Source organism: Ambystoma mexicanum, chromosome 8 (genome assembly GCF_040938575.1).
Source record: "Ambystoma mexicanum isolate Mex_15411 chromosome 8, UKY_AmexF1_1, whole genome shotgun sequence".
In the NCBI taxonomy this organism is placed as follows: Eukaryota; Metazoa; Chordata; class Amphibia; order Caudata; family Ambystomatidae; genus Ambystoma; species Ambystoma mexicanum.
In genome coordinates, this window is record NC_090929.1 from 1,217,948,564 (window position 1) to 1,217,975,247 (window position 26,684).

At 48.8% G+C, this 26,684-nt stretch overlaps 1 protein-coding gene across 3 annotated transcripts in view; it reads right to left on the reverse strand.

The window, feature by feature from the left end:
• KIF20B (kinesin family member 20B) overlaps window positions 1-26,684 on the reverse strand; it is a 2,369,321-nt gene that overhangs the window by 169,431 nt on the left and 2,173,206 nt on the right. For 2 of the 3 annotated variants that reach the window (XM_069611316.1, XM_069611318.1), the window contains exons 31-32: window positions 25,886-25,954; window positions 3,672-3,764 (exon numbers count right to left, since the gene is read on the reverse strand). In XM_069611316.1, the coding sequence (XP_069467417.1) occupies window positions 3,672-3,764; window positions 25,886-25,954 (162 nt within the window). The remainder of the gene's footprint in view (window positions 1-3,671; window positions 3,765-25,885; window positions 25,955-26,684) is intronic. The other variant, XM_069611317.1, reaches the window with a different exon arrangement.

Sequence of the window (26,684 nt, forward strand, 5' to 3'; positions counted from 1 at the left end):
GTCAGCCAGCCAATCACGCCAGAGTGCATTTGGGTTTCCTAGGAGACTAAGCACATGGAGTTTCGGGCATCTCTCTCACTTCCTGCCCAGCCCAGAAACTCGGGCGCCAGAGGCGGTCTTCAGTCCTGAAGCCCAGCAAATGCGAACGAACAAAGGGACCAAACCTGGTTTAGCACGCAGAGCAAAACTCTAGAAGGACCTTTCCACAAAGAAATGGAAAAAAATAACACCAGGACCTGTTTTTACAGAGGGGGCTCAGACGCCATCTTGAAAAACAAACATGGCTCCCACGATTTAACGCTACAGGTGTTCGCTGTCGAGAAAAATCATGGTAGTTTGTTGTAAAACCACTGCCACCAGCCATTCCGATAGGAAAGCATTTGACTGCTACATGAGTATTTAGACACAGGGGATACTAAGTAACTCCTCCAGCACTATTGTAAGATAGGGTGTGCTGGGTCTAGGAATTTAAAAAGACTAGTAAAGTCAATTTCACTTTACTTACTCTGGGAAACAGTAGTTTATCCCACAGAAGGTATTTAAACCTTGGGAGAGCCTGAAAAGGTTTACCAGTGCCACTGCACTGACGGTGCTGTGTGACACGCATGAAAAGATGATGCCTATGGAGTTGTCTAAAACTCCATAACCAAAGAGAACACAAGAGTAAAACACATTTCAAAACACATGAGTGGGAAAAAGGGTCACACTCTCTCAACATAAAAAAATCAAATCCTCAAAATCCAGCAAAGTAGCTGCGGGTCTCTAAGGTGGGGGGAATTAGCACATTTTTGAGAATTCTCCCTAACAGGGACACCCACAAGAATGGAGGAAAGGGGACGGGAAGTATGGCACATTATATCATACTTCAAAATACAGGTGGCTACCCCCGAATATATTACATGGGCTTGTGGAAAAGGGAATTGAGATCGCAAGCCTCAGTTCACTTTATGTAGCACAGACATGTAAAGAATAAGGGGTGAAATTGACCTGAAGTTAGAGTTCGTGCAGAGTTGTAGTGAGAGCTAGTCTTCCGCTTGTTAGGTAATTAGATATGAAATCAGTGGAAAAATAGTATTCATTAGATAATACATTACTTAAAATAGCGCAAAAGGTATGCTCTAGGATCATACAGTCCATTACTGAGTATGTAATGTTAGATAATTAATATATTCAAGGAGTAAGGAGCATGTGTCCTAAGTGTGTAACGGAGAACACATGCTGCAACATAAAGTGGCAAAGAATACATTTTAAAGGTTAGTGAGCCAGAGAAAAGAGACCTGCAGTTAAGTATGGAGTACCAGACATCAATTCCCTTGGTTGGTATAACACACAATCCCTCCGTCCCATCTTTGTAATTAATTAATACTGTAACAAGTTCCCTCTCTAAATCTGCACACCCAAGGGGTGCCTCCCTGAGCTAGAACAGGGGGTGATATGGAAGGCGCCATTGGTCATCTGCCCTTGGTTTGTGCAACATGAAAGGAGACAGAGCACCAGTTTCAATACACCCTCCTCCCACATGGGAGTGCAAGAAGCCGTTGCTAGGACGACCCAGAATGCTGGAAAAGAAAACTTCCCTTGCTTTGTCCGGAGTCAATTTCAGTCACATGCTAGTAGGAACAGTTGTCTTGATACTATGATAGTCCTATCCTTGGCTTGATACAGTTACAAGTTCACATTCTCTGGAGTGTGGGATTCTCCGCATGCGAGTGCCAGAGAGAGATGCTTGCTGCAAAGTTGCAATGTTGGAGTTTTCCAACCATGGATTTCACTAAATGCAATCTGAAGTTAAGACTTCCAACAGTGTGTTCCCTAACCAAATAAAGAATGTTGCCAATCCAACCCAAATACGCAATTACTATTTAGGTGGCTAATTTCCAGAAAAGGCTTTACAGATTGCCAATTATCTGCTGGGGGAAATTGGCCCTGAACAGGCAGCCCTACAGACTAGCAAGGAGGTAAGACTATTATAAGATGGCAGACAAGGCCAGCTGAAGGCGTGGTCCAGCCTCCTAGGCCCTTAGTGAGGTCAGGTGCCCCTTGAGAGCAGCAACCGATATTACCCCTGCTCAATTACCAGACAGTTGCAGCGACCTCCTGAGATCCAAAAGAAGGGGACAACAGCACCATAAAACACACAGATTTCAGTCAGCCAGTGTGGGATGAAGGAGCAGGAGGCTTGAGTTCAGCAGTGGCTTCAGATTGAAGAGTTGGAGAAAGCAGAGGCTGGAGAGACAGAATGGGATTGTGGAGAGGTGACTGTGGTAGTGAGGATGATTTTGGGGAGAACTGACATTGAAAGAGGAGGTGGTGGCAAAACCAAGAGAGGAGGGTGGTAACCAGGAGACGGTAGTAAGACTATGCAGACAGGAAGAGATGTTACCATCTGGTGGGATGAAGGCGGTGGACACATCTAGTGGTAAAAGTATTACAGAGGAAGTGGGAGTACTCACATGAGGTGGTGAAGGTGGTACAGACGAGGTGTTAATATAAGGCGGTGGAGATGGTTCAGACACTTAGAGGGGCAAATCAGGAAGTAAAGGTGGTACAGAAACACGGGAGATGGTCACATCAGAAGTTAAGGTGACACAGAGGAGGTGGAAACAACAAGTGGGGTAGTGGGAAAGAGGAGGTGATAGCTGAGGTGGTATAGAGAAGGCTGAAGGAACAACAGATAGTGAAAGCAAGACTCTGGAGGAGAGTAGTTGTGTAGTCAGAACATACAGGTTCCGGGGGTTCAGGTCAGTGCTCACCAGGACCATGAGGTGGAAAGAGAAATGAGTGTCGGCCAGGAAGGATTTACTATGATCAGTGAAGCAAGACAGAAGAAGCAGAAGGGACCCCAAGTGAGGCTAGGCTTAAAGGGAAACAATCTCACCAGCCCTTTACACCTGCTGACCATCTGGTGGCAAGGCTACACTCCCGATTTAGTCTCGAGTATGGGTTCCTCAAAAGCCTGCTGCTAGTCTATCGCCTGAAGAAGGGTACAGGAAACCCTGTAGCTCGCAACATCCAGGAGAGTTAAAGTAGGCGACAGAACCTTTTTTTAAACTCCAAGGACTGTGATTAACATTCGAGAGGCCTTGAGGATCGGAGAGACAAGGATACCAAGGAAGGACATTGTGGGGGCACCCTGGTGGAAGAGAGGCCTAGATAAGTACAGGTGAATAAACATCCTGATATTTTGGAACGATATCCTTTATATTTTGGTTGGCACCTTTTGAAATCATTGTTTGCCTAAATAGAATTGTGAACATCCCAGGTCTCGGCATCCCTTCTTGATACAAGGGCTCTGTGACAGAATATATACTCTATACAAGCAAAGAAAAGCAGGAACATTGTTATTAAAACTACTAATTGCGCACCTATGTTTAATCTTGTATAGGTTAGATCATCTGGAATATGTCTGGGCCAAAAGTATGCAACACAGAAAACTAACCACACAGGATGCAGTGAAGGGTCTGTACACTGCAAGGGTCACAGTGCTAATAATGTCACACGAGCAGAAAAGCAGAGTATGTAACAAGTGAGAGGCATGGGGTACAGATGGCAGGGAACAAAGAGAAACAAATCAAAATGAAAAGAATTATTAACTGCTTGGAAGGCCTAGAAAAGCCACACCCAACCCCACCCCCTGGCTTGGCCAAAATAAAAGAAAACTAATTACAGACCTTTTTGATTTTAGCAGCTGTGGTTGTAACAGAAAACGGTGAATTAGCAGTTCGGGGAGTGGTATTCTTATTGTTTTCAGTCTTCACAATGCCCTAGAAATACAGCAGAGCGCACATATAGTTCTTAGCCACTGTGGAATCTATACAATATATTCATGTTTACTGTACCAAGAAAAAACAAAACTAGGGCAGGCGCAAGTTCATTTTCCAATTCAAATATTCCTGCTCACCACTTAACAGATTTCATGGTTAACAGATAATAAAATAGAACTCTGACAGCTAAATACACACTGTTCGGTTTTTCTTAAACACCCTCACTCTCGTCAAATACAGCTCTTTGCTTATTACCCAACACAGTAAGTCTGCAATGAAGGCACATTGAGCGCCAAGGCGTTTCCACATGCAAAGAAGGAACAACACAATGTTAATTTAAATATTTGTGTTTTTGATCCATTAAAACTTACCTCAAAATCATGTTGTCCTGAATTGTTGATTTTCCATCCTGGAAAACTACCAACAGTTAAAAATGGGAGCAATGGCAGTTCAAAACCTCACTGGTTATCAAGGATCGGGGAATGAGATTTATCTGGAACAATAGGGAAACATGCTACATAGGTTACCTTCGGCAAAGACTGGGGGTTGGGGGGCATCTGTACTTCTGCCCTCTATATGGTAGGCTAAAGGCACATAACACCCCAGCCAGGGCTCTCAATTTGGTAGCAAAGGCCAAGCAGCCAGGCTTAAGCTTTCAGGAGGTGATGCAGGCTGGTTCTTAAGTACAGTGAATCCCCAAAGTCCCCACAAAAGAATGTCCACACACCATGTTGGGTGAGAACACAGCTTCTTTATATGAAATATGATTCAGGAATATATATACAGATTTAAATAATAACCCTTTGTACTTGGAAATACTTAATTCAAAGAATGGCAAATATATACACCATATGTGATACCACACAATACTTAAAATCAGTATTAAATGCATTAACTGCAGACAGTTTTAAATAGGCATGTGAATTCTTAAGCGAGGTGCATCAGCATAGAATAGGGAAGAAAGTCAGGCTAGTTCTGAACAGCAGCAGTATGCTTCCTTTAGACTAGATGAACAAGTTACTATCGTACCTGGTAACGTTCTTTCGATGGGATGGTCCGACGACGTATTCCATATCTATGACAGTAATCACCACAGCTGTGCCGCTTTGGAAAATCTTTCGGCGTCTGCATCCTGCTTCAATGACGTCGATACGTCGCCCTTGAGGACCTCCTCCGACGGCCGACGTCACTGGATGCTATAAGTAGGACGCACCACGTCCGTAGCCTCAGTTGCAGTTTTTTCCCAGAACGTGTGGCACCAGTCTTCTGCCAGTCTGACCACACAAAGCCTTGCGGAAACGTAAGCTGCAATCGCATAAGAAATTCTGTAGTGGGGAAGGCAGGGAGGGAGCGATATGGAATACGTCGTCGGACCATCCCATCGAAAGAAAGTTACCAGGTAAGAGAGTAACTTGTTCTTCGAGGGGATTGGGTCCTCCGATGTATTCCATTTCTATGACAGACTCCCAAAGCAGTACCAATGCAAGGAGGTGGGAAAAGAATTTAAAAAACAGAAATTTAGAATGCCCAATAAAATTGCACAGTAAAGGACCGCCTTGCCAAAGGCCAAATCCTGTCCCCGGATGGAATCGAGGGAGTAGGGACGTACAAAAGTATGCACCGAAGCCCAGGTGGCTGCATCACAGATGTTACGAATAGGAACACCCCTCTGTAGGGCAGTAGAGGAAGCCATACCCCTGGTAGAATGGGCCCGTAAGCTGACCGGTGAGTCCTTACCCGCCAAGCGGTAACACTCAGAGATAGTCAAAATAATCCAGCGAGACAAAGTCTGTTTCGTCACAGCTTGTCCCAAACACTTTCCAGCGTAACCAATGAAGAGTTAATCGTCCACTCTGACCTGGGACATGAGTGAAATATAAAAGCTTAACACTCTCCTAGGATCAAGCCTATGGAGCCTCTCCTATTCCTTACCAGGATGTGGAGGAGGATAAAACGCCGGAAGAACAACGTTCTGGCCTAAATTAAATTCCGACACCACCTTCAGAAGAAAGGAAGGACGAACTCTAAGGACAACCCTGTCCTTATGAAACACAGTGAAGGGTGGTTTAACTGAAAGTGCCTGTAACTAACTCACTCTGCGAGCGGAAGTGACTGCATCCAAAAATACATTTTTAAGCGTTAACAGTCTCAAAGGGCATGATGCAAACGTTCAAACGGAGCACCCATCAGAAACTTGAGAACAAGGTTCAAATCCCAACCGGGCACCTGGAAAGGTGACGGAGGGAACACATTAGTGAGCCCTTTCAGAAACTGAGAAATTAAAGGAATTTTAAAATAGGAACACTCTTCAGACGAGCGCTTAAATATGGACAGCGCCGCCAGGTAACCTTTAACGGTACCCACTTGCAGGCCCATGTGGGTCAAAGAAAGTAAAAAAAAACAGAACTACAGGAATGTCAAATGAAAAAGGATCCACATTCTTAACCCTGCACCAGTCGCCGAACTTTTGCCAACGGTACAGGGACTTTGTTGCTGGCCGTCTGGCCGAGAGCAACACCTCCATCACGTCTCCAACACCCTCCATCACGTCTCCAACACCCTCCATCACGTCTTCAGGGAGGTCCCAATCCTTATACCTCAACTTTTCAGAAACCAAGCGTGAAGGTTGAGGGATCTGACCCGTGAGAGCAGGGAAGACGACGTGGAGGGCAGATGGACAGGTCGGGAAGGTCCAGGTACCACGTCCTCCGGGCCCACGCCGGAGCAATGAGGATCATCCGGGAACCGAACTTCCGTAACCTCCACAGTACTTGCGGGATGACTGGGACTGGAGGAAAGGAGTACAGCAGCGGGAATGACCACTCCGCCACGAACGCCTCTCCTTAGGCTCCTTTTGGAGGAAATTCCCTCGAGCAGAACCTCTCGCTCTTTCGGTTGACACTAGAGGCAAAGAGATCCACTTGAGGGGTCCCCCAAAGGGCAAAGATCTCCGAATCTCCTGAGCCAACTCCCACTCGTGAGAGATCGAGCTCTGCTACTCAGAGCGTCCGCTGTCTCGTTTTCTTCTCCGGCCAGATGAAGTGCCGAGATCGAAACTTCCTGCTGGATTGCCCAGAACCCGAGCTGCATCGCCTCCCTGCACAGAGGAAGAGACCTTGCACCCCCCCTTTTGTTGAGGTAGTGCATGGCCACCGTGTTGTCCGTCAGGATCAGGACATTCTTTCCTCGCACAGTCGGCAGAAAAGCCTTCAGGGCTAGCCTGACGGCCCTCAGCTCCAACAGACTGATATGGAGTCTGGACTCTGACGGAGACCAACGACCGCTGACTGTCAACTCGTTGGCATGAGCTCCCCATTCCGTGAGGGATGCGTCCGTCACGATCGTCACCTCTGGCCAGGGTAGCCAAGGTGGAGCCCCCCTCATCAGATTGTCTTCGACGGCCCACCACAGAAGGTCCTGGGCGACCAAGGACGGCACCTGAACAGGGTCCGACATCCTGCCGGAGGACTGAGACCACTGGAGCTCGAGTGCCCATTGCAAAGATCTCATCCGCAACCTGGTCTCTGGCACCAGAAGAATGCAGGATGCCATGAGGCCGAGCAATCTTAAGAACTCAAACGCTGGGAGACTATGGGGAAGCTGAAACTTGTGCACCATCTGCTGAATGTGGTGAGCCCTCACCTGGGGAGGAAAACACTGCCCCAGGGACGTGTCGAGCACTGCTCTGATGTACTGGAGCCTCCGAGTTGGTGTCAAATGGGACTTCTTTAAGTTGAGGGAGAAGCCCAGCTTGTGGAGGGAGTGGCAGGTGACTGACAGATGATCCAGGACTTACTCGGGAGAGCGCGCCCTGATCAACCAATCGTCCAGGTAGGGGTAGATGTGAATCCCCCCTTTTTCTGAGGTGCCCTGCCACCACTACCATGAGCTTGTTGAAGACCCTCGGGGCGGAGGTCAATCCGAACGGCAGGACCCGAAACTGAGAGTGCGAGTCGCCAACCGCAAACCTCAGGTACTTCTTGTGCTTTGGATGTATCGGCACATGAAAATAAGCGTCCTTGAGGTCGAGAGACACCAACCAGTTCTGAAGTTGAAGGGCCTGGATGACTTGAGAGAGAGTAACCATCTTGAACTTGTCCTTCCTGAGGAGTTTGTTCAAACCGCACAAGTCCATGATGGGTCTCAATCTCCCGTCTTTCTTGGAAATCAAAAAATAAGGGGAATACCATCCCTTGTTCCTCTTCGCTACAGGCACCAGTTCTAGGGAGCCTTTCTCCAGCAGGGATTGAATTTCCTGCGCAAGGAGCGGATCCGGACTCTTCAAAGAGAGATTCCCCAGTCGATTGTCTTGAGGCCTCTGCCGGAAAGGAAGGCAGTAGCCGTGGGTTATCAGCTCCAGAACCCACACATCTGAAGTAATGGTGCGCCGCTCTGCAAGATGCTGCGCCAGTCTTCCCCCAACCGGCGAACCATGGGACATGGCCTCATGCTGAGCTGAAGCGGTTGCAGCGTTGCCTGAGGGCAAAGAGGCAACTGCCCGAGTGGCCTTGGCACCTCGAGTAGCTTGCTTTCCACCTCTGGCACTCCTACGGTGGCCACTTTGACTGGCAGCTCCTCTCGCTTTACCAAAGGATGAGTAATAGCGAAAGGAACCTCCCCTCCATTGCTGTCCCCTAGGACGAAAAGGCAGAGTTTGTCCAACTTCAGTGCTCAATGACTTCGCTGCAGCCTCTGAGGTCTGCAACCTCTCAAGGCTCTCGTCAGCCTTGCAGCCAAAAAGATGTTGCCCGTCAAAGGGCATGTTGAGGAGCCGGGCTTGCACATCAGGAGCAAACCCAGACTTCCGCAACCACGCAAACCTGCGTATCACGGTGCTCGCCGCCATGGACCGGCTGACGCAATCTGCCATGTCCAAACCCGACTGAATGGCCTCACACATGGCATCCTTGCCATCCTGAACCATGGCAAGGAAACCATCCCATTCGTCCCCTTCGGGAATATGTTCAGCCGCTAAGGAAACAGTTCCACAGAGTGTGCGTGAAACGTGACAAGGCACATACGGAGTTGGCTGCTTGAAGCACCATACCCCCTGCAGAAAACACTTTCTTTGCCCAGCCGTCAAAACGCTTGTCGTCCCCATCAGGACGGATGGTAGGATACGACGCCTGCTTTGCCGGATCCGTAGCCGTCTGCACCACCAAACTCTCCGGAGTAGGGTGCTTGGACAAGTAGCAGGGGTCGCTACTGGCTGGGCAGTATTTTCGCTGCAAAGACTTGCCCACTGCCGGGAGACTCTCCGGAGCAGTCCAAGCCGCCGCCACCCTCCTCTGTAGAGCCAAATGAAATGGCAGTACCGGGACAGTTGGTGGACCAAGGTCGAGGATATCCGTAAGGTCATCCTGAAGAAACTCCCCCGGGGGAGCAGACCATTCCAAGTACTCAGTGACCCTCGACATAAGGCGCCGGTACGAGGAGTCGGCATGAGTGCCAGGCTCAGGCCTACAAAACTCCACCTCCGGAGAGGTGTCCAGCCCACTAGCATCGTGCAGGGACTGCCTCAGGTCCTCAAATTGGCTATGGCCCGAGAGAATCTCATCTGGCACCGTATTAGGAACCATGCCATCATCAGAGCCCTCATCCACCTCTGAAATAAACTCAAGATGGTGGTAAGAAGGCACAGAATGTGAACCAAAGCCATGCTTGACTTTGGCCAGATCCTTTCTAGGGGGTTCCATCGAGCCTCAGGGGGACCCCCGTCGACACAGCCTCGAAAAGCGTTGAGGGCATCGAGTGAATCGGCGTCGATGCCGAACGCGGCGCCAACAGCATCGATGGTGACTGCACAGGCCTCGAGGCCGGAGCCCCGAGTGGGTCCTTCGACAGCCTGGGCGCCGACGACTTCTTCGGAGGCGGGGCCTCGAAAGAGTCCGTCAAGGAACTCGACGCCACCGGCGTCGACGTCTTCCTCGAAGACATCACAGGTTCACACGGTCTCGAGCGCGTCGAGGACCGGGACCTGGACAGGGCATGACGAGAACGATTCCCCTTGTCCGAGCGGGACCTCTCCCGCGAATCGTGCCGACCACCCGAGTCCGAAGGCATGCAAGCGGTGTCTCTCGACCGATCACGACCGACCCCACTCGGAGGCGCGGACGGACTGGTGCCCTGCGATTCGAGAATCGCTAACATTTTCTTCCCGAAGGAAGCCCATTCCTCCGGCATCGCCCGCTTGGTAGGGTAAGCGACCCGCCGACGTGCGGAGTCCTCGGAAGAGGACGGGGAAGGCGACCGATGGCAGTGCTTCCGGGAGTGCATCGAAGAGGCAGGAGTGGCGAGACCGACTCTGGGACCGAGACCCACTGGACTTCCGACAACGATGCGGAGAGTCGCCTCTCGAATCGTCCGTCGAATGCCCCGCAGACCTCGACTTCCGTGGCTTAGACACCTTACCTACCGATAACTTCTTCTTGTGCTCCCGCAAGGCTTTAGACGTGAACGACTGGCAGTCGACACAGTCATGGGCCTCCCCGAGGCACCAGAGGCAGGCATCGTGCGAGTCCATAACCGACATCTTGGACCCACAGTCCACGCACTTCTTAAATCCCGGACGCGGGGTGGAAGACGAGGTAGACATCCTTCACGAAGAAGAAACTTCACAAAACGAACAAGTTCGAAGAACCGAGAAACAACAGAATCTCCAAAGAGCCGAGGCGCGCCGAGATTGCCGAAGCAAACACGTTTGCGGAAAAAACGGAACAGAGGCTACCGGCGTCGTGTGTCCTACTTATAACATCCAGTGACATCGGAGGAGGTCCTCGAGGGCGGCGTATCGGCTTCATTGACGCAGACGCCGAAAGATTTTCCGAAGCAGCACAGCTGTGGTGATTACTGTCATAGATATGGAATACGTCGGAGGACCCAATCTCCTCGAAATACAATTCTGTGTGAAGATCCAGCAGCACCTGGACAACCTGTAATGGAAAAGTTAGGGAATAAGGTTTAAGTTATTTAACTAACTATAGTTCTCCAGCACGGGTCTGGCACGGATTCACCTGCTCATGATTATTCCCTGCCGTCCAGCAGGGAATCCTCGGTAAACAGAAAAACAGTTAAACTTTCACTTTAAAACTGTATTTTCCCTCTAATCCAATCACTGTCCGCTGGGTCATACCATCCTCATCCAATGGCAGTCCTCTCCCTAAGCCCCTCCTCTGGCAGCCATCTGCAGATTTGGTAAGCACGTAAAGTGGCAGTATGACCAAGGAGAGCCGCAAAGGGGCTGCAGGGAGGGTTTGCATGTGAATCCATGCCAGCTTCCTGATGTACAACATGGTGGTGGTGGGTGGTGTTGTCCATGAAGATCTTCACCACCTTGCCTTTCAGAGATGGTAGGAAAGACTTGAGGGCCCAGTACATTGTCCACAGCTCCAGGATGTTGATATGCAGATCCGTCTCCTCCATGGAGGCATCCATGGTGGCAGTCTCCTGGTATGGGGGGTTCTGAAATCCTGTGCATTTGGTGATGTTGGAATGGACGCCCCACCACTATCACGTGCCCGAACTCCTCGTTGAGAGGGATCTTGTCCGTGAAACTTTCGGACACCTGTATCCAATGGGCATCTAGACATTCTTGTAGGGGTCGCATCTGCGACCTGCAGGGACAGACGAGGTAGATGCAGGATGACATGCCCAGTAACGACTTGATGGCCTACACTGTGGCCGTCTTCGCCGAGGACAGTCGTTGCACCTTTCCTTGAATGGCTGCTAGCTTCTCCTCTGAGGGCAATGCCAGGCAAGACACTGAGGAGTATGGAGCAGAGGAACAGCGCGTTCTGCAATGGCATTAAGCAGGACTTTGAATAGTCGATGGACAATCCCAGATCCATTAATAGTCGGACTGTCGCCTTTGTGTGCTTGTCAGCCAGCTCCCGCAAGCGGGCACCTATCAGCCGGTAGTCCAGGTATGGGCACACATGTATGCCCTGTAGACAGATGGGCCGCCACTGGTGCCAGGCATTTTGTGAACACTTTTGGGGCCGACTTCAAGCCAAATGGTAGGGCCTTGAACTGGTAGTGCTGTCTCTGCACCACAAATCATATACATTTCCCATGTTTATTGTGAGTCAAGACGTGGAATAGGCGTCCTCCATGTCCAAGGACGTCAAGAAATCCCCTTTCTCCAGTTGGCCGAGCAGATGCATCAATGTGACCATCCTGAATTTTTGGGACTTAAGTATTTGTTCAGACGTCATATGTCCAGAATGGGTCTCCAGCCCCTTGTTTTCTTACTAACTAGAAAGTATCTGGAATGGACCCCGGAGCCCCGGAGTCATTTGGAAACTAGCTCCATCGCCCCTTTTTGTAGCGTGGCTCGTACCTCTTCCAAAAGCTGATGGATGTGCTGCACCTGACTGGGAACCGTCGGAATATGAGGACACCTGCATTGAAATGCCAAGGTGTGCCCCTGGGCGAGAGCGCCCAGCATTCATCTGTCGGTGGAGATCTTTTGCCACTTATTGACTAACTTAGTCAGCCCATCTCCCACTGGGGTGCACACATGGGGACTGACATCTTGGCCGGTTCAGGCTTGCTTGGGCGACAGCGGCATGTTCTGCGTGCAACAGAGTCCTCCGCTACCGCAGGTCTGGGAGCAGCCTCTGAAGGCTTCTTTAGTTGAGGATCAGGAAGGCTGTCTATAAGACGTGGAGAAACCTTTTGGTGTCCTGCTCGATTTTTCCATGGAAGAGCAAAAAGAAGACTAGCTGTACTGTTGCAGGTTGTCGAGGGAACGGGCCGTCTCCGTATCCATCTTGATGGCCTGGGGGAACTCATCGACGGCCTTCCCAAACAGATTCTTCCCATCAAAGGGCATGTCAGGTACCTTCGCCTGGACCTGGAAGTTAGCGGCCTTCTAGTGGCCTAGCTCGGGAGATGACCCCTTTGCAGGTCCTCTGTGGATGTGTCTTTGTGTAAAACAAAAGCTGTTGTGTTCTACCAAAGAAACGCAGCAGCAGACTTCTCCAGCAGGGCTTCAAGGAACAGCTTCTTCTTGCTTCAGCTTCTGAGCAAATTGGTAAGTCAGAGGTACCAGATAAACACATCTGTTCCCCATTCACTGTGAGCCAGACTCAGTCTCACAGGCATTCAGGTCATTCACTCCACCCAGACACAACACAGAATGTGGATTGAGGTAAGTACCCAGCTTTTCAGCATACTACATTGCATTCATGTCACTTTAGTCAGGGCTGTCTGATTCATTGTGTGTCACACACAGAAACCAGACACCCATAACACAGCATGTGAGTTCACTTCAGACTCAATTCATACATGTCCCACCCCAACAGTGTACCCACAACACACAGCCCCTCGGAAGGCTCCAGTCAGTCTGACAGGAGTCAGGCCCAGAGCAATATATGCTATTTCCACCCAACATCCAGTCAGGAGAAAGGGACAGGGTCAGGGCTTCCCAGAACTTTTGGAAACAAGGTAAAAGGCAATATAAACCAAGAGGCCACAGGGGCCATCATGCCTTACTGCAGGAATCCTTTGATTCCTATGGCAGGGCCTGGGTGTCCAAAAATGGAGGATACTCAGAGCCACTGCCAAGTCAGCATGTAGCGGCCACCAGCCCATACACTGCCCAAAAACACACAGAATGGGCACAAGTGTGTACCTCCACCCATGGGTGCCATACGGGTATCCCATGGATGTTGTTCAACAAAAGAAAAACATGGGTACATGCTGCACTGCCAGAGGTTCAGGCTGGACCTCAGTGGCAGAAAACGGAGAACAAACTCACAGAGAAGTGGTAGGGCAAGGACTAGGAGGCCCTGTCCCGCCTTAAGGCATTTCCAGCATCACACGCTCCTATTTGTCACTTTCTCTGTACAGGACATGACTTATTTTAGATAATGATTTCACCATATATTTTCCCAGGTATATGGCACAGAACATGATTCGTAATATGTTGTGCCTTTGCAAATATTTCTAGGATTAAAATAAAGTATCTGTGTCTGGTTAACCATTTACTCCAATATGAGAATACCACAGATATTATACATATAAATAACATCAGCCATAGATATTGTAACAGCTATGTATGAATAGAGATGTAACACTCATTCTAGCCATTTGAAAGCATTACCGGGTCTGGATTCCCCATTTAAAATGCACAATCATCAACAAAGGCAATAAAAATATATAAACACTTTTGGGGACACAGGCAACCACTTTATAGCGGTCTTAGTGTCCTCAGTAGGCATTTACAACACACACAAAAGTTGAGAAGCAACTCAGAAGCACAATCATGGAGCCCCAATTGAGATAATTATAGCCCTCCCCACCCGGGAGCAACAGCTAACTTTAAATATGCATGCACGGATAGGGGCGTGGCCGGGAGCCGACCGTACGGCATGGCTCCATGAGCGCTCCTGGTCAGCCCCATCGTCGGAGCGAATCCCTGCGGACTGAAGCGGCCACCAAGACTATGTCTGGCACGGCCGAAGCATAAACATCAACTGCTTCTGGTGAGCAGGGTCGGAGGCAGGAGGGCTCCACGTTCTCCCACCAAACGAGCAGGAAGAAAGCTAAAATGGCAGGTGGGCGCCCGTATCGATGGCGGCTGCGGAGGGGGAGAGGCTGTGAAGCATAGTGTGGCCCAAGCTCTTAGCAAACCACCACCAGCACCAACCAGCCGCGGGCCACCATGGGGGCTTGGACTCGCTCCCACTGTGCAGCACCACTTCGAGAGCCCCGTACGTGGCCCTGGAGGCGCGCCCAGCGGGCTGCTGCTGCCAGGAGTCCCCGCAATCGCGGATCCGGGAAGCCAGTGGGCAGGAACCCTCCAGCACTGTCCAGCGCCACCAAGGGGGAATCTGCGAGGCAGCGACCTCCCCTGGCCCGGAGGTTTCAGAGCAGCGCACCGGGGTCTGGGGCTCCACTCTGCCCTCTCCTACCATCATTCAGCAAGGTCCGGCGGCCGCGCCCGAGCGCACGCCGCACCAGGGGAAATCAAACAAAGGCTGAGCCCAAGACCCATCAAGGGGGGGTCACAACATCTGCAACATCCCCCTCCTGCGACCCAGGGGGCGGCGGCGGATCCTCGGACACTCTGCCTGCTGCCTGATCCTGCAGATCTGTGTCAGCCGGGTCTGCACCCTGGCGCTTCCCCAGCTGACTCCTGGAACCAGCTAATGATCCGGTAAGCGGCCCTTATAAAAGGTCAGTCCACAACAGAGGGAACACCAGCGCGTGGGGCAGCCCACATCCACGAGAGCGCCAGACAGCTGCCGCCGGCCCCGGCCCCTCAGCTAACAGCAACTACGCACCCGGTCCCATCTTGGAGAGCCCTCTTGCATGTGCGAGCACAGCCAAGCACACCCGCAGACGACTCAACAGATCAGCCCGCAAGTAAAGTAAAGCACCATTCGCAAATAAAGCGGTCCCCACTCGGAACTCTTTTCACACATCACCCTGTAGCATTAACTCAGAACCGCTGGGAGCGAAGCCAGAAATCTCCCCGGCCCGCAACCCAAGCATCAAGCGCAGCATCCCGGGGGTCCTCCGCGGTGGAGCCGGCTGGCGATGCACCGGCCCAGCCATAGGGAACTACAACCCAGGAGCATCCCACCACCACAGCGGAGAACAACAGGACACTGAGTCACCCTAAAACACAATGCAGCAGCCCTCACGCCAGACCAGAAGGTACAGCATTACAGAGGCGCACGCCAACTCCCCTCGATGCAGGGCACAACCGGCAGAGCTCTGCCTTCTGCCCCGCGGGAGCCCTCCGGATCTGTAAGCAGATGGAGTAGCTGTAGCATTTTCATCTACACCTCCCATCCGGCGGAGCCATGTCAAAAAGTGGCAAAGCAGCAAAACAAGCAGACATCACAACAATGATGACCAACACATGCCAGAATAAAGCAGGAAAGTCCGACCCCGCTGCAGGCGTTACACATGGGGGCACCCACACTATGGAGCAATTGCAGACTGACTATTTCGCCACTAAAACAGATCTAAAAGATCTTCTACTAGCCCTTACGAAAGAGATCCAAAAGAGCACAGAAGAAGTCACTAAAAAGATCGCCTCTTTGGACAGAAGAGTGGAGGAGGTGGAAAAGCGCACCGAGGAAGTGGAGAATGGCTTGTGTGATAGCACATTCGAGCTGAAGTGTGGCTTAAACAAATTAGCGGCCTTGGAAGCCAGGTGCGACGCACTCGAAATCAAACAGGAGGATAGCGAAAATCGATCCCGTGGCAACAACATCTGCATTTGCGGAATCCCTACCATAATCACCAACGCAGAGCTCGAAGGCTTGACCAAAGACCTGTTCAGGTTCATATTAACATTACCGGAGAGTGCCCCTCTAGAAATCGACAGAGTGCACCGCACGGCGCCAAGACAAGCATCATCCTCCCCTCCGGACGTTCTCGCCCGAATCCACTTTTTCAGGGTCAAGGAGGAGATAATGAGGGAGGCCAGGTCCTTGAAGCAAATCACCTTTAGAGGTGCCAACATTGCGCTGTATCAAGACCTTGCAACGGAATGGCTGCAAGAAAGAAAAATACAATACCGCTGGGGTCACCCAACAGCTCTATGCTTCGAATGGGAAGGATCTCGCAGGCAGATCAGCAACCCTAGGGAGGCGGAACGGTTTGTGGGAAAAGGATCCACCGACAAAGACTCAGAGCCTGCTACACGCTCCCAATCACAACCCGGCTCGCCAACATCCAGCCGCTGGTCACGTGCCGGCGGGCGCCACAGGCCCCGGGGCCTCTGGAAGCGGTATGATCCGAAGTGGTCGGCGAATCTCAGTATCCCACCCGAAGCTAATATGACAGGTTAGTGCCATATCCCCCCGGAGCACTCCAGAGACATGCAAGCATCGATGTCGCTCCAGATTCCCCGATCTCACCCCGGTAGAGGGGAGAGGGAGTGGGGCTAGCACCCACGGGGGTACTATATGCATGCAGCTAAGTACTCATCTTCACACCAACATCATCTGCACTGCCCCTGAGCCCACAATGCTGCGACCCTGCAGATATCCTCCAACCCTGCGGGGCGCAACTTCCGACAACGGAGTTGGCTAGCAACCCCACAGATGAGCTTTATAGTCTCATTCCAACAGTTTGGGGTGAGGGGGTAGTTAAGGGACCGGGGAACAGTTCAGATCCCCAGGGGCCCCAGTTAACAGTTATAGTTTGACGCGTGGACATCGGTAATCGCAGCACATTATCACACACACAGGGGAACCCCTCAAAGTCTCCCCTGCTGCTACATAGCACTAGCCGCACAGAACCAACCGCTCCCTTATAATCAATAGGCCCGGACAACGTTAGAGAAGTCCGCATTTTGAGCTGGAACGTCCAGGGTCTTAACTCTCCAAGGAAGCGCAAATCGGTGGAGAATAGATTGGTGCCGCTAAATGGGGACGTAGTAATTCTCCAGGAAACCCACCTTTTGCCAGTCGATGAGCGCCAAATCAAATTCAAGCGCTTCAAACAGGGCTTCTTTTCTTCCAGTGGCGGAGAATAGATTGGTGCCGCTAAATGGGGACGTAGTAATTCTCCAGGAAACCCACCTTTTGCCAGTCGATGAGCACCAAATCAAATTCAAGCGCTTCAAACAGGGCTTCTTTTCTTCCAGTGGCGAGAAAAAGAGGGGAATGGCGATCCGATTAAGCGACAAATTCCCTCTATTCAACCCCACGGTCAAAACGGACCCTGCGGCAGATATCTCCTCATACGTGGATACATTGCTGAGCAACCAATTACAATCACGGGGATCTACGCCCCCAACGCAAATCAGGACAAATTCATATTAGAGTTACTCCCACCGCTATTAACTTTCGCCACGGGGTACCTCCTAATCGGGGGGGGGGGGGAGGGAGGGGGACTTTACATCAGTCCCGGAACCCCCCAAGGGATAAATCACTGCCCCCATCCAACCCAGATATCACCCGAGGACTGGCCCTCGCTAGGTTGCTAAGAGAGTCGGGCACAGTAGACATATGGAGGGTAACCAATCCAGAGACCCGCGACTACACCTAATACTCAAACGCACATGGAGGGCACTCCCGAATTGATCTTTTATCAGCCACTAGGACCCTATTCCCCTGCTTTAGCAACATTGAAATCCACACAAGCATGGTATCCGACCATGCACCAGTGTCGGCGGACCTTTCGATCCTGGGGGGCCCCGACCCACCTCCCAGATTCTGGAAGCTCACTGATACCCTTCTACTGGACCAGCTGATTAGGGGAGAGGCGGAAGATGCCTTGATCAATTACTTCAAGGAAAATCAGAACCCTGAAGTCACAATTGGACTTTTATGGGAGGCTATGAAGCCGGTAATAAGAGGGGTGTTTATCAGCGCAGCTGCTGAGCAGGTCAGAGTCTCCAAGATCCGCACAGAAGCTTAGCTTTGGACTCCAAAGTCTCCACTCTAGAAAAAGAACTAAAGACCCAATACTCTAGAAAGGCGGACAGGGAGCTAATAAAAGCCAGAAGGGCGCTAGAGATGCACTGGGCCGACCGCACCGCGAAGACCTTGGCATATACAAAACAATTTTATTATCATAAAAGCAATAAGGCAAACCGGTTACTAGCATACAAATTACGAAAGACACACAGCAGAAACAACATCATAAGCCTTAAAGGGTAGGATGGGAAAAGCAAATTCACCACTCTAGACATAAATAGAAACCTTGGTAAACCACCATAAGTCGTTCATGCAAGGGCCGTCCTCATCTCCAGAGGATAGAGCCCAGCAGCAACGCTACCTAGCGTCATTTCACGCCCCAGCTGTTACATCCCCCTTCAACTCCCTACAAGCCCCGATCTCTGCAGAGGAAATCCTAGACACCATAAAATCACTAAAGAACACTGCTCCAGGCCCAGATGGGCAGACGTCCAAGTTTTATAAAACATTCGCACGCGTCTTAATTCCGCAACTGACACTGTTGTTCAACTCCTTCCTATCCACCAAAAAGGTAAACTCCATGGCCGAATCAACTACCATCCTACTCCAGAAACCGGGGAAGAACCCTGAACAGGCGGCCTCATACAGGCCAATACCACTGATGAATACAGAGGGGAAAATCTACTCCAAAGTGCTAGCAGCCAGGCTAGGCAGGATTCTCCCCGAGTTAATACACAAAGATCAAACAGGCTTTATCCAGGGTAGAGGGACACACGATAATGTTGGGCGAACACTAAATATTATCGAATCCGCGAATAGAATGAAGACCCCGCTGTTGAGAATATTCCTCGACGCACATAAAGGGTTTGATCTAGTAAACTGGGATTACATTCGGAGCACCCTGGCTAGCATGGACCTGGGCCACAATTTCATAACTTGGGCAATGGCAAACTACGCGTCCCCATCAACACAACTCTGTGTCAACGGTAGGAAATCAGCACCCATCCCCATATCCAGAGGGACCCGTCAGGGGTGCCCGCTGTCACCCCTGGTATTCGCCATGTCTATGGAACCGTTCGCCGAGAGAATCCGCCTTAACCCAAACATCAGGGGGGTCACTGTGGGCAGGATTGAACACAAAGTGGCACTCTATGTGGATGATGTCCTCTTGACCATCACTGACCCGGATATGTTACTGCAACGCCTGCTTGAAGAACTAGAGTCATTTGGTGCAATCTTCGGGTTCAGAGTGAACTAGGATAAGTCTTCAGCTCTACTGATCAACCTACCAAAGCGACAGACATTCTGTGCCCGACCTCCTGATCCCATGGGCCAATACCACTCTGTAATACTTGGGTATCCATATCCCCAAAACTAGCGCACTGGTCTACAAACACAATTTTAGGCAGCTATTTAAAACGCTCCAAGCAGATTTCAAACGGTGGAACAAACAGGAGCTTTCCTGGCTGGGTCGAGCGGCGGCGGCGAAAATGAATTTACTCCCAAGAGTGCTGTACCACTGCCACGCACTCCCAACCCATATCCCAGAAGAGGATCTCATCTCCCTGCAACGGGAAATCATGAAATTCATCGGGGGGGGGGGGGGGGGGGAAGACCTCGTATTGCAAGGAAAATTATGACCCGGAGTCGTCAGCTGGGAGGACTGGGCGTCCCAGACATCCCCAGATACCAGCGAGCGGCCCAGCTCGCACACGCCTTTGCCTGGACACGTATCGTGGATTGCCCACGTTGGCTGCAACTGGAAGAAGCATGGTGCAAGTCATCCCTGCTCGACTTGCCACATATCCAGTCCTGGAGATCCTCCCACACTCTGAACCCGCTACCAGCAACATGGACAGCCGGAGAACTGCGGCCGGGAAATGGGCAATCAAAAGCTCACTGGGCCCATTGACCCCAATCTGGGGTAACCTGGGTTTCTCCCGTGGCATTTGCAACCGCAGCTTTGCCAAGTGGAAGGAGGGCGGCCTTCACAGAATTTCAGACTTTCTAAAGGACGGTCAACCACTCATTTGAGGACTGCAAGGCGAGGTTCAACATCCCCGAGGAGGAACGGTTCCGCTACAGGCAGATCCGCCACCGGATTTCTCAACGCATCGTTAAAGAGCGCGGCTCCAGGGACCTAACGCCTCAAGAACTCACACTGACATCCCCCCCCCCCGCCTCCCCGAGGGGCAAGATATCCACCCTCTACAAACACTTGGAAAAGACAAGCCCAGAGTCGAAAGAGAAGGGCGCCCCCTGGAGCCAGAGGCAAGGAGCAAAATACGGTCAAGATTTCACAAAAACACCCAATGTGTTACCAACAGCGAAGGGGGGTATAAGGCGTGCTTCAGGTACTATATCACACTAGCCCAACTGCACAAAGCGGGCGTAAGCCCATCACCGAACTGCTGGAGAGACTGTCCGCGGGAGGGATCGCTATTCCATCTCCTATGGAACTGTCCTAAAGCGGCGCACTATTGGAAAGGGGAACTAACGCATGTCCAAACAATTACAGGTCTCAATATCCTGTGAGATCCCGGAATAATTTTGCTGGGGGACACGTCAGGGAATGCAGCTTGCTTGTGTACACACCTGTTAACAGCTGCCAAGGTAGCCCTCGCCCGTCTTTGGAAGCAACCTGAGGTTCCCTCTATCCCACTATGGTGGGCCAAGTGTTGGGAGATCGTCATAGCGGAAAGGATCGCTGCACTTTGCATGGGCAACCTCAATCCCTTCCGAAACACTTGGGCCCCATTCATGGACTATGCAGAATGCTATCTAGCCCTCACGCAAAAGCCTCCTACTGCCCGTTGGCTAGACTGAATCACAAGTCGAGGCACCCTCCCCTGCACAGAGCTCTTCTCTGCCACCCATGGTTCCACGGCCAAACACTGTGAATGAAATATATGATCATTTTATGATTTTCTTAACATTACAATGAACTGTGCCATTTTAAGCTTATGCCAATATTGATGTCTACTGTTTAATTGTTATTGCTTTGGTTAATAATAAATAAAATATCTATCTTGAAAAAAAATAATATGTATGCACAGGCCACCAGGTGTCATGACCCTTGCCCCTGGCCCTCACTGGGAAGTCAGCCTTCCAGTTAGGGCCAGGTCAAAGGCGTTAAAACCTCATCCAAGACTCTCTTGGAGTCAGTCCTGGCGCCTTTGGCGCCAGGCTCATACCCATCATGAAGACCAACATTAGAATGGGACTATTTACTTGTGACTATTTAACTTTGGGGGGGGGGGCTTTTCGGGGGTACGAACTCCATCATCCAGCACTGCATGCATCCTGGAATACCATAACCTGGAAAGAGGAGAAAGAAAGACAGCATTAGTAAGCGTTTACTCACGTTTCCTCCTGAATGAAGAAAGCCACACAATTCTTACCTGGGTAGTCATCTCCTGGTCAGTATCATTGCTGGAACATTACAGCGCTCGGCGAAGAACATCGGAACCTGCAAGGAGAGAAAAGACACGGGTTAGCAATATAAAAGGCGAAACAGCGATGCGCATTAGTCACCGGACAGCATCACGCACACTGCGCTCTCGCCTACTAACCCATGCTCATCTTCAAACTGCATGACACCACCAAAATACCTTTCCATACCTAAAAGGAAAGAAGCAAGACATTATTATTCGAACTAAGAGGAACATAAGAACTGCATATAAAGACTGTAAAGCAGAAAACCTACGGAGTCCCACCAGGCCTGGATTCCCACAGGGTGGCTTCCACCAGTGAAGTAACTTGGTCGCTGCTCGCCCCCCCACATCTACGCGCCCCTGCCAAGAGGAGCAGGACGGAGAATCCACCTCTTACAATATTAAGGTGAGGAGAAGGTTCAAGGGGGAGGAAGGAGTTGAGGCCAAGGGAGGTGGAAAACAAAGACAATCTGGTATTGAATCCAGCTCTCCTATATTGCAGACCAATATTTAACCAGAGGCCTTACCAAAGGACCGGGAGAGGGTTCGAGAGTGCAAATCATCAGACCAGGGGTGGGTGGTGTCCCCGTGGATACCAGGTGAGCGTAACAGCAGGACAAAAATCCAACTGATAATCAAAGATCCCATTGACCAAGGTATGACTTTATAACCACTTGTGAAGAATTGAGCAGACACAGACAAAAATGATAAGTTACCACTTTATTCTATTTGTACCACAGATCCCATACAAGGATTGTGGGTCCTAGAAGCAGACCTGAACAAGAAAATACTTTCCACAGCCTGACAGAAGGAAATTAAGCTCCCCGAGAAGAAAAATGTGAAGACCATATAGGCAGGTAATTAAGATATAAAATCATTGGATGGAAAGTTATGAAGCAATATCCTGTGCAACAAAGAATTCACAAAATGCATTCGATTACTCTTATTCTTTTTTAGAACTTGGCCCCTGAAGATGGTTCTTACGACAAAATGCATTGGAGATCCAAGGAAAGCCTATGTCTCTGAAAAATAAATACTTGTTTTTATACAAAACTGCTTTTGTAAAATATGATATGTGTAACCATGAAGAAGTGAATTACGGACTGTTTATCATGAATGTAAAACAAAATATACATATTATAGATATACACATGTAAATCACAAGTGATATATTCACATTAGGTCCTTCCAGACATCTGGAACATTCCAATCCAGACAACATCCCTAGATACTTTACGCACCCCATTGTGCAAGTGGGGCTTTTCTGGCAATAGGACTAGATACCCACTCAGAACCATAAACCCAACTATTAGCCACAAAGAATATATAATTGAATTATATTCAAAAGCGGCGCAACCTCAAGCTCATCCTTCGAGCAAATCGACTTCCCTCAGAAGGCACCAAGGAGGGTAGATAAACATGTCCTGCAAATCCAGATACCAAGAACCCTGGCTCCAGTCCAGAGCGATCAGAATCAACGTGGTTCCGAAGAAGCGCACTCTCATTAGAACCGAATGTACACTCGTCCGTCAACATGACTCCTAGAGCTCCCGGATGAGAACATTCCCTGGAGCATAACTCACGACTCCAGTTCACACTGGAAGCAAAAAAAGGTACATTTACAAAGAACCCCAAAAGGAGAAGAATTTTATCAGAACTTCCTGGCAGAGCTCCCATATGTGGGAGGCTGAAGTCTGTCTGCTCAAGGCATCAGCTGTAGCATTCTCTTCCGCCCATGTGGGCTGCCGTCAGAGAGTCGCAGTTCTCCAGAGATCAGAACCACTGTCACATATTTTCTATGCACGGAGGCAATGGCCCCACACCACTTTGTTGAGTTAGCACATGGCCAGTGTGTCATCTATCATAGTCCTATCCATAATGCCGCGGTTACAAGAGAACCTGAGTGACCGAGTTTAAGTGCAGAAGAGAAACCAATCCATAGAGTGTGCTGCACATCTGGCCCAGTCTGTGTAGAAAAAAGAGCTGGGCGGTGAAACTGTTGTGCCTCCGAAGAGGAGTTGACACATAGGCACATCCCAGTTGGATATATGGAGATATATATATATACATATATATATATATATATATATATATTTTTTTTTTTTTTTAAATGATTTCCAAACAAAACACCTGCAAGGTTTCCATGGGGAGATAGTACCCTCAGAACGGAGGAAAGAGGACTGCATATATGTTTACATTTAAAGTTACAATTAGGAAAAACATGCTTCAGTTAATAAACAATCCACTACTAAATAAGAAGTTATCCAAGGAGCTCCACCAGACCACAAGGACAAATCCTATCTGAGGATATTCTTCATTGTGATTTGGTTAGTGAAAAAGACATACAAATTATTTTAAAAAATCATACTAATAAGATAAATGGAATGAAATGGGAGACACATGATCCCTATAAGTAGTGATAATTAATTATACAATCCCATTGCAATTTAGGAATTAAATCATCTTTTGGTCCAACACCCAATTTAATGACTATTTATTGAAAAAGGGTACTCACCAACACATTCTGAGAGGAAATAAACTGTGAGATGATTTCAAACAAGGTCTCAAGCAAAGTGAGGGTCGTTTCTGAGCTAGTGTTTTGTTTAAAACCTGAAAGGAGATATATGTATCCGGACTATCCTTACAGTAGTAAGGCAGAAATGCAACATAAATTGCAAACTAATTAGAAATGTGGGCATGTTTCAATCAGCTATAAAGTCAACTACACAACTAGAGATTCCACATGATCTTTTAGATTTAGATCTCCTCCTATTTAAGGCTACAGCAGATGATAAAGAAGAGATTCTTTGCTGATCAGATCATTTACTGCAACTCACTAAAACTGCTGAATTTTCTTGTGGGTGTAAAATTGAAATGTTCATGCTTTTCTGTGTTTTCCCCAATATTTATTAAAAAACAGAGTGAAACAGTTTACTTAAAAAATACTCTGAGTGCTGCAATGTTTGGCCTCACCGAAGACATCAAAAACATCACAGCTGTCATGGTGCTGCTTGATGTGCTACTGACTATATATCAACTACAAAAACGTGCAAGGTGACTGCATCAGATGAGCCAGAGAAATCCATTTGCAATGTAAGTAGTAAAATGTGCGCCACTTTTACAGAGTAATTTCTTAAAGAGAAATGTATTACCCAGATGTCAAGTACGGATACTAAACCCTTGAAGACGATATTAAACAGGGAACAATTAACTTGAAATATAATAGGCGCTCCTATTGAATAAGGCAAGGCCTAGATAACGTGTACCAAAGCCTTTATGGGGCAGCCTTTCAGTAGTTTACAAACCAAACTTTGTCTTTTGTTCCCCTGAGGAAACCCTTAGATTTGGATTTCACAACTAGAGAGGGCAAACTATTCCTGGGGGAACATCATGGTCCTAGGCAAGTCATCTTCTGAAAATGTACTGAATGATGTTGCCTTAGCCCATTCTATAGGACGACTTTGTAGGTGGTAGGTTTTTGGGCAAAGCGATGTACCGTCTTGTCTGTTTGTGCACCAGCACACGGTTCTAGTGGGCCCCCGACTGAAAAATTGCTTTCAAATAACCCAGGTACCGGAGCTTTTAAAAGATCAAGTATTTCTCTCCCTCAAAATACACACAAATAATGGGGGCCAGCAGGAGGGGATAAAGCTCCACTATGTAGAAAAAGGCACAGAGAATGAACGGAATCCAGATAAATAGAATTAACCTATACATTTTGACTGACAAAGTAAGGCATTCCTGGTAGCAAATAAAGCGTCCAACAGAGAAGATGGCGGCTTTCTGGACTTTAAAGCTCAAAGGAAATGCAGAGCTATGCAATCACTAGAATGCACTGATACTGTGTATTGATTAAAGCACAGTTCAATGCTTACAGTACTTCCCATGGTTTCAATGTTCGAAGACCATGCAATTATTCACATCATACAATGTGAACACCTTGTTAAAAGCGAATTGTATGATCATTTGGGGGCAACGATCATGATGACATGGCATCACACTAAGAGCAATACTGAAAATGTAACGTTTAAGTATATTAAGTAAGAAATTCACACAGCACTGAGACTGCACTATGCACAGCGTCTAATGTATTTCTGGACTTTATTTACCCAAGAGAAATGCAAAGACGCATTTAGATCAAATAAATTGATAGGTTTTAGAAAATGACTTAAGAGTCAGATTTGGGAACAGCTTTAAAACTGCTTTCAGCCTAAACAAAACACTATACAGAGTCAATGAGGTTACAACAATATTACTTATTACTCTAACTAACCCACTTAAACCAGGCAAAGAGGTGCAATACCTGACGGATGGCATCAGAAGTAGCTTTCTGTTTACATCTAGTTTTCCAACATCGGGAAAGCATGTAGCTCTTAGAGAAAAATAAGTAACAAAAACAATTATTTTCATACAATACCTACTATAAGTTTGAGATTTAAATAAATGATGGATTCTCATGTTGTACGTCTTAAAATTTGAGAACTGCAAAGACAGGATTACGAACAGATCTTACTTAAAAAAACATGTTTTAATCATAATGAAACTTTGTAAGTTACCATCACAGGTTCCTCCTGGTGGCTTTTTCATTCATGACAAATTAATGGCTGTTCATCTAGAATTGAGATACGTAAAGGTAGGTGGCTCAATACACTCAAGGCAATTTGATGGCCGCCAAAGCTGGACTGTGCGTCATGATTTTGAGAACGTGGGGACTTAACAGTGGCTCTAAAAGAGTTGTAAGCCCTGGAGACAAAGGCCTTTTTATCAATATGGTATTTTTTGAGCTCAGACCTAGCTTGAAGAAGCAATGGAGTGCTTTACAAAGGTATACAACAGTACAGATGCCATAACGGAGCGCTTTTCAGAGGTAACAGGGGTGCAGGGAGGACAGGGGCGGACGGGGTCTTGTGAGTCAGGTGGCACAGTTGTAACGTGATGGCCTCAGTTGAAGAGTCCTTTTTCTGGTCCTTTCCTTTGATCATCAGCACATTTCATGTCTGCATGTATACTGGCTTTGGGTGGTGCGCTGTCAGACGGAGATGCTGTGATTCGCTGAAAGTAGCTGGGTGACTCAAGGCGACTGACTTATAGATGATGCAGCA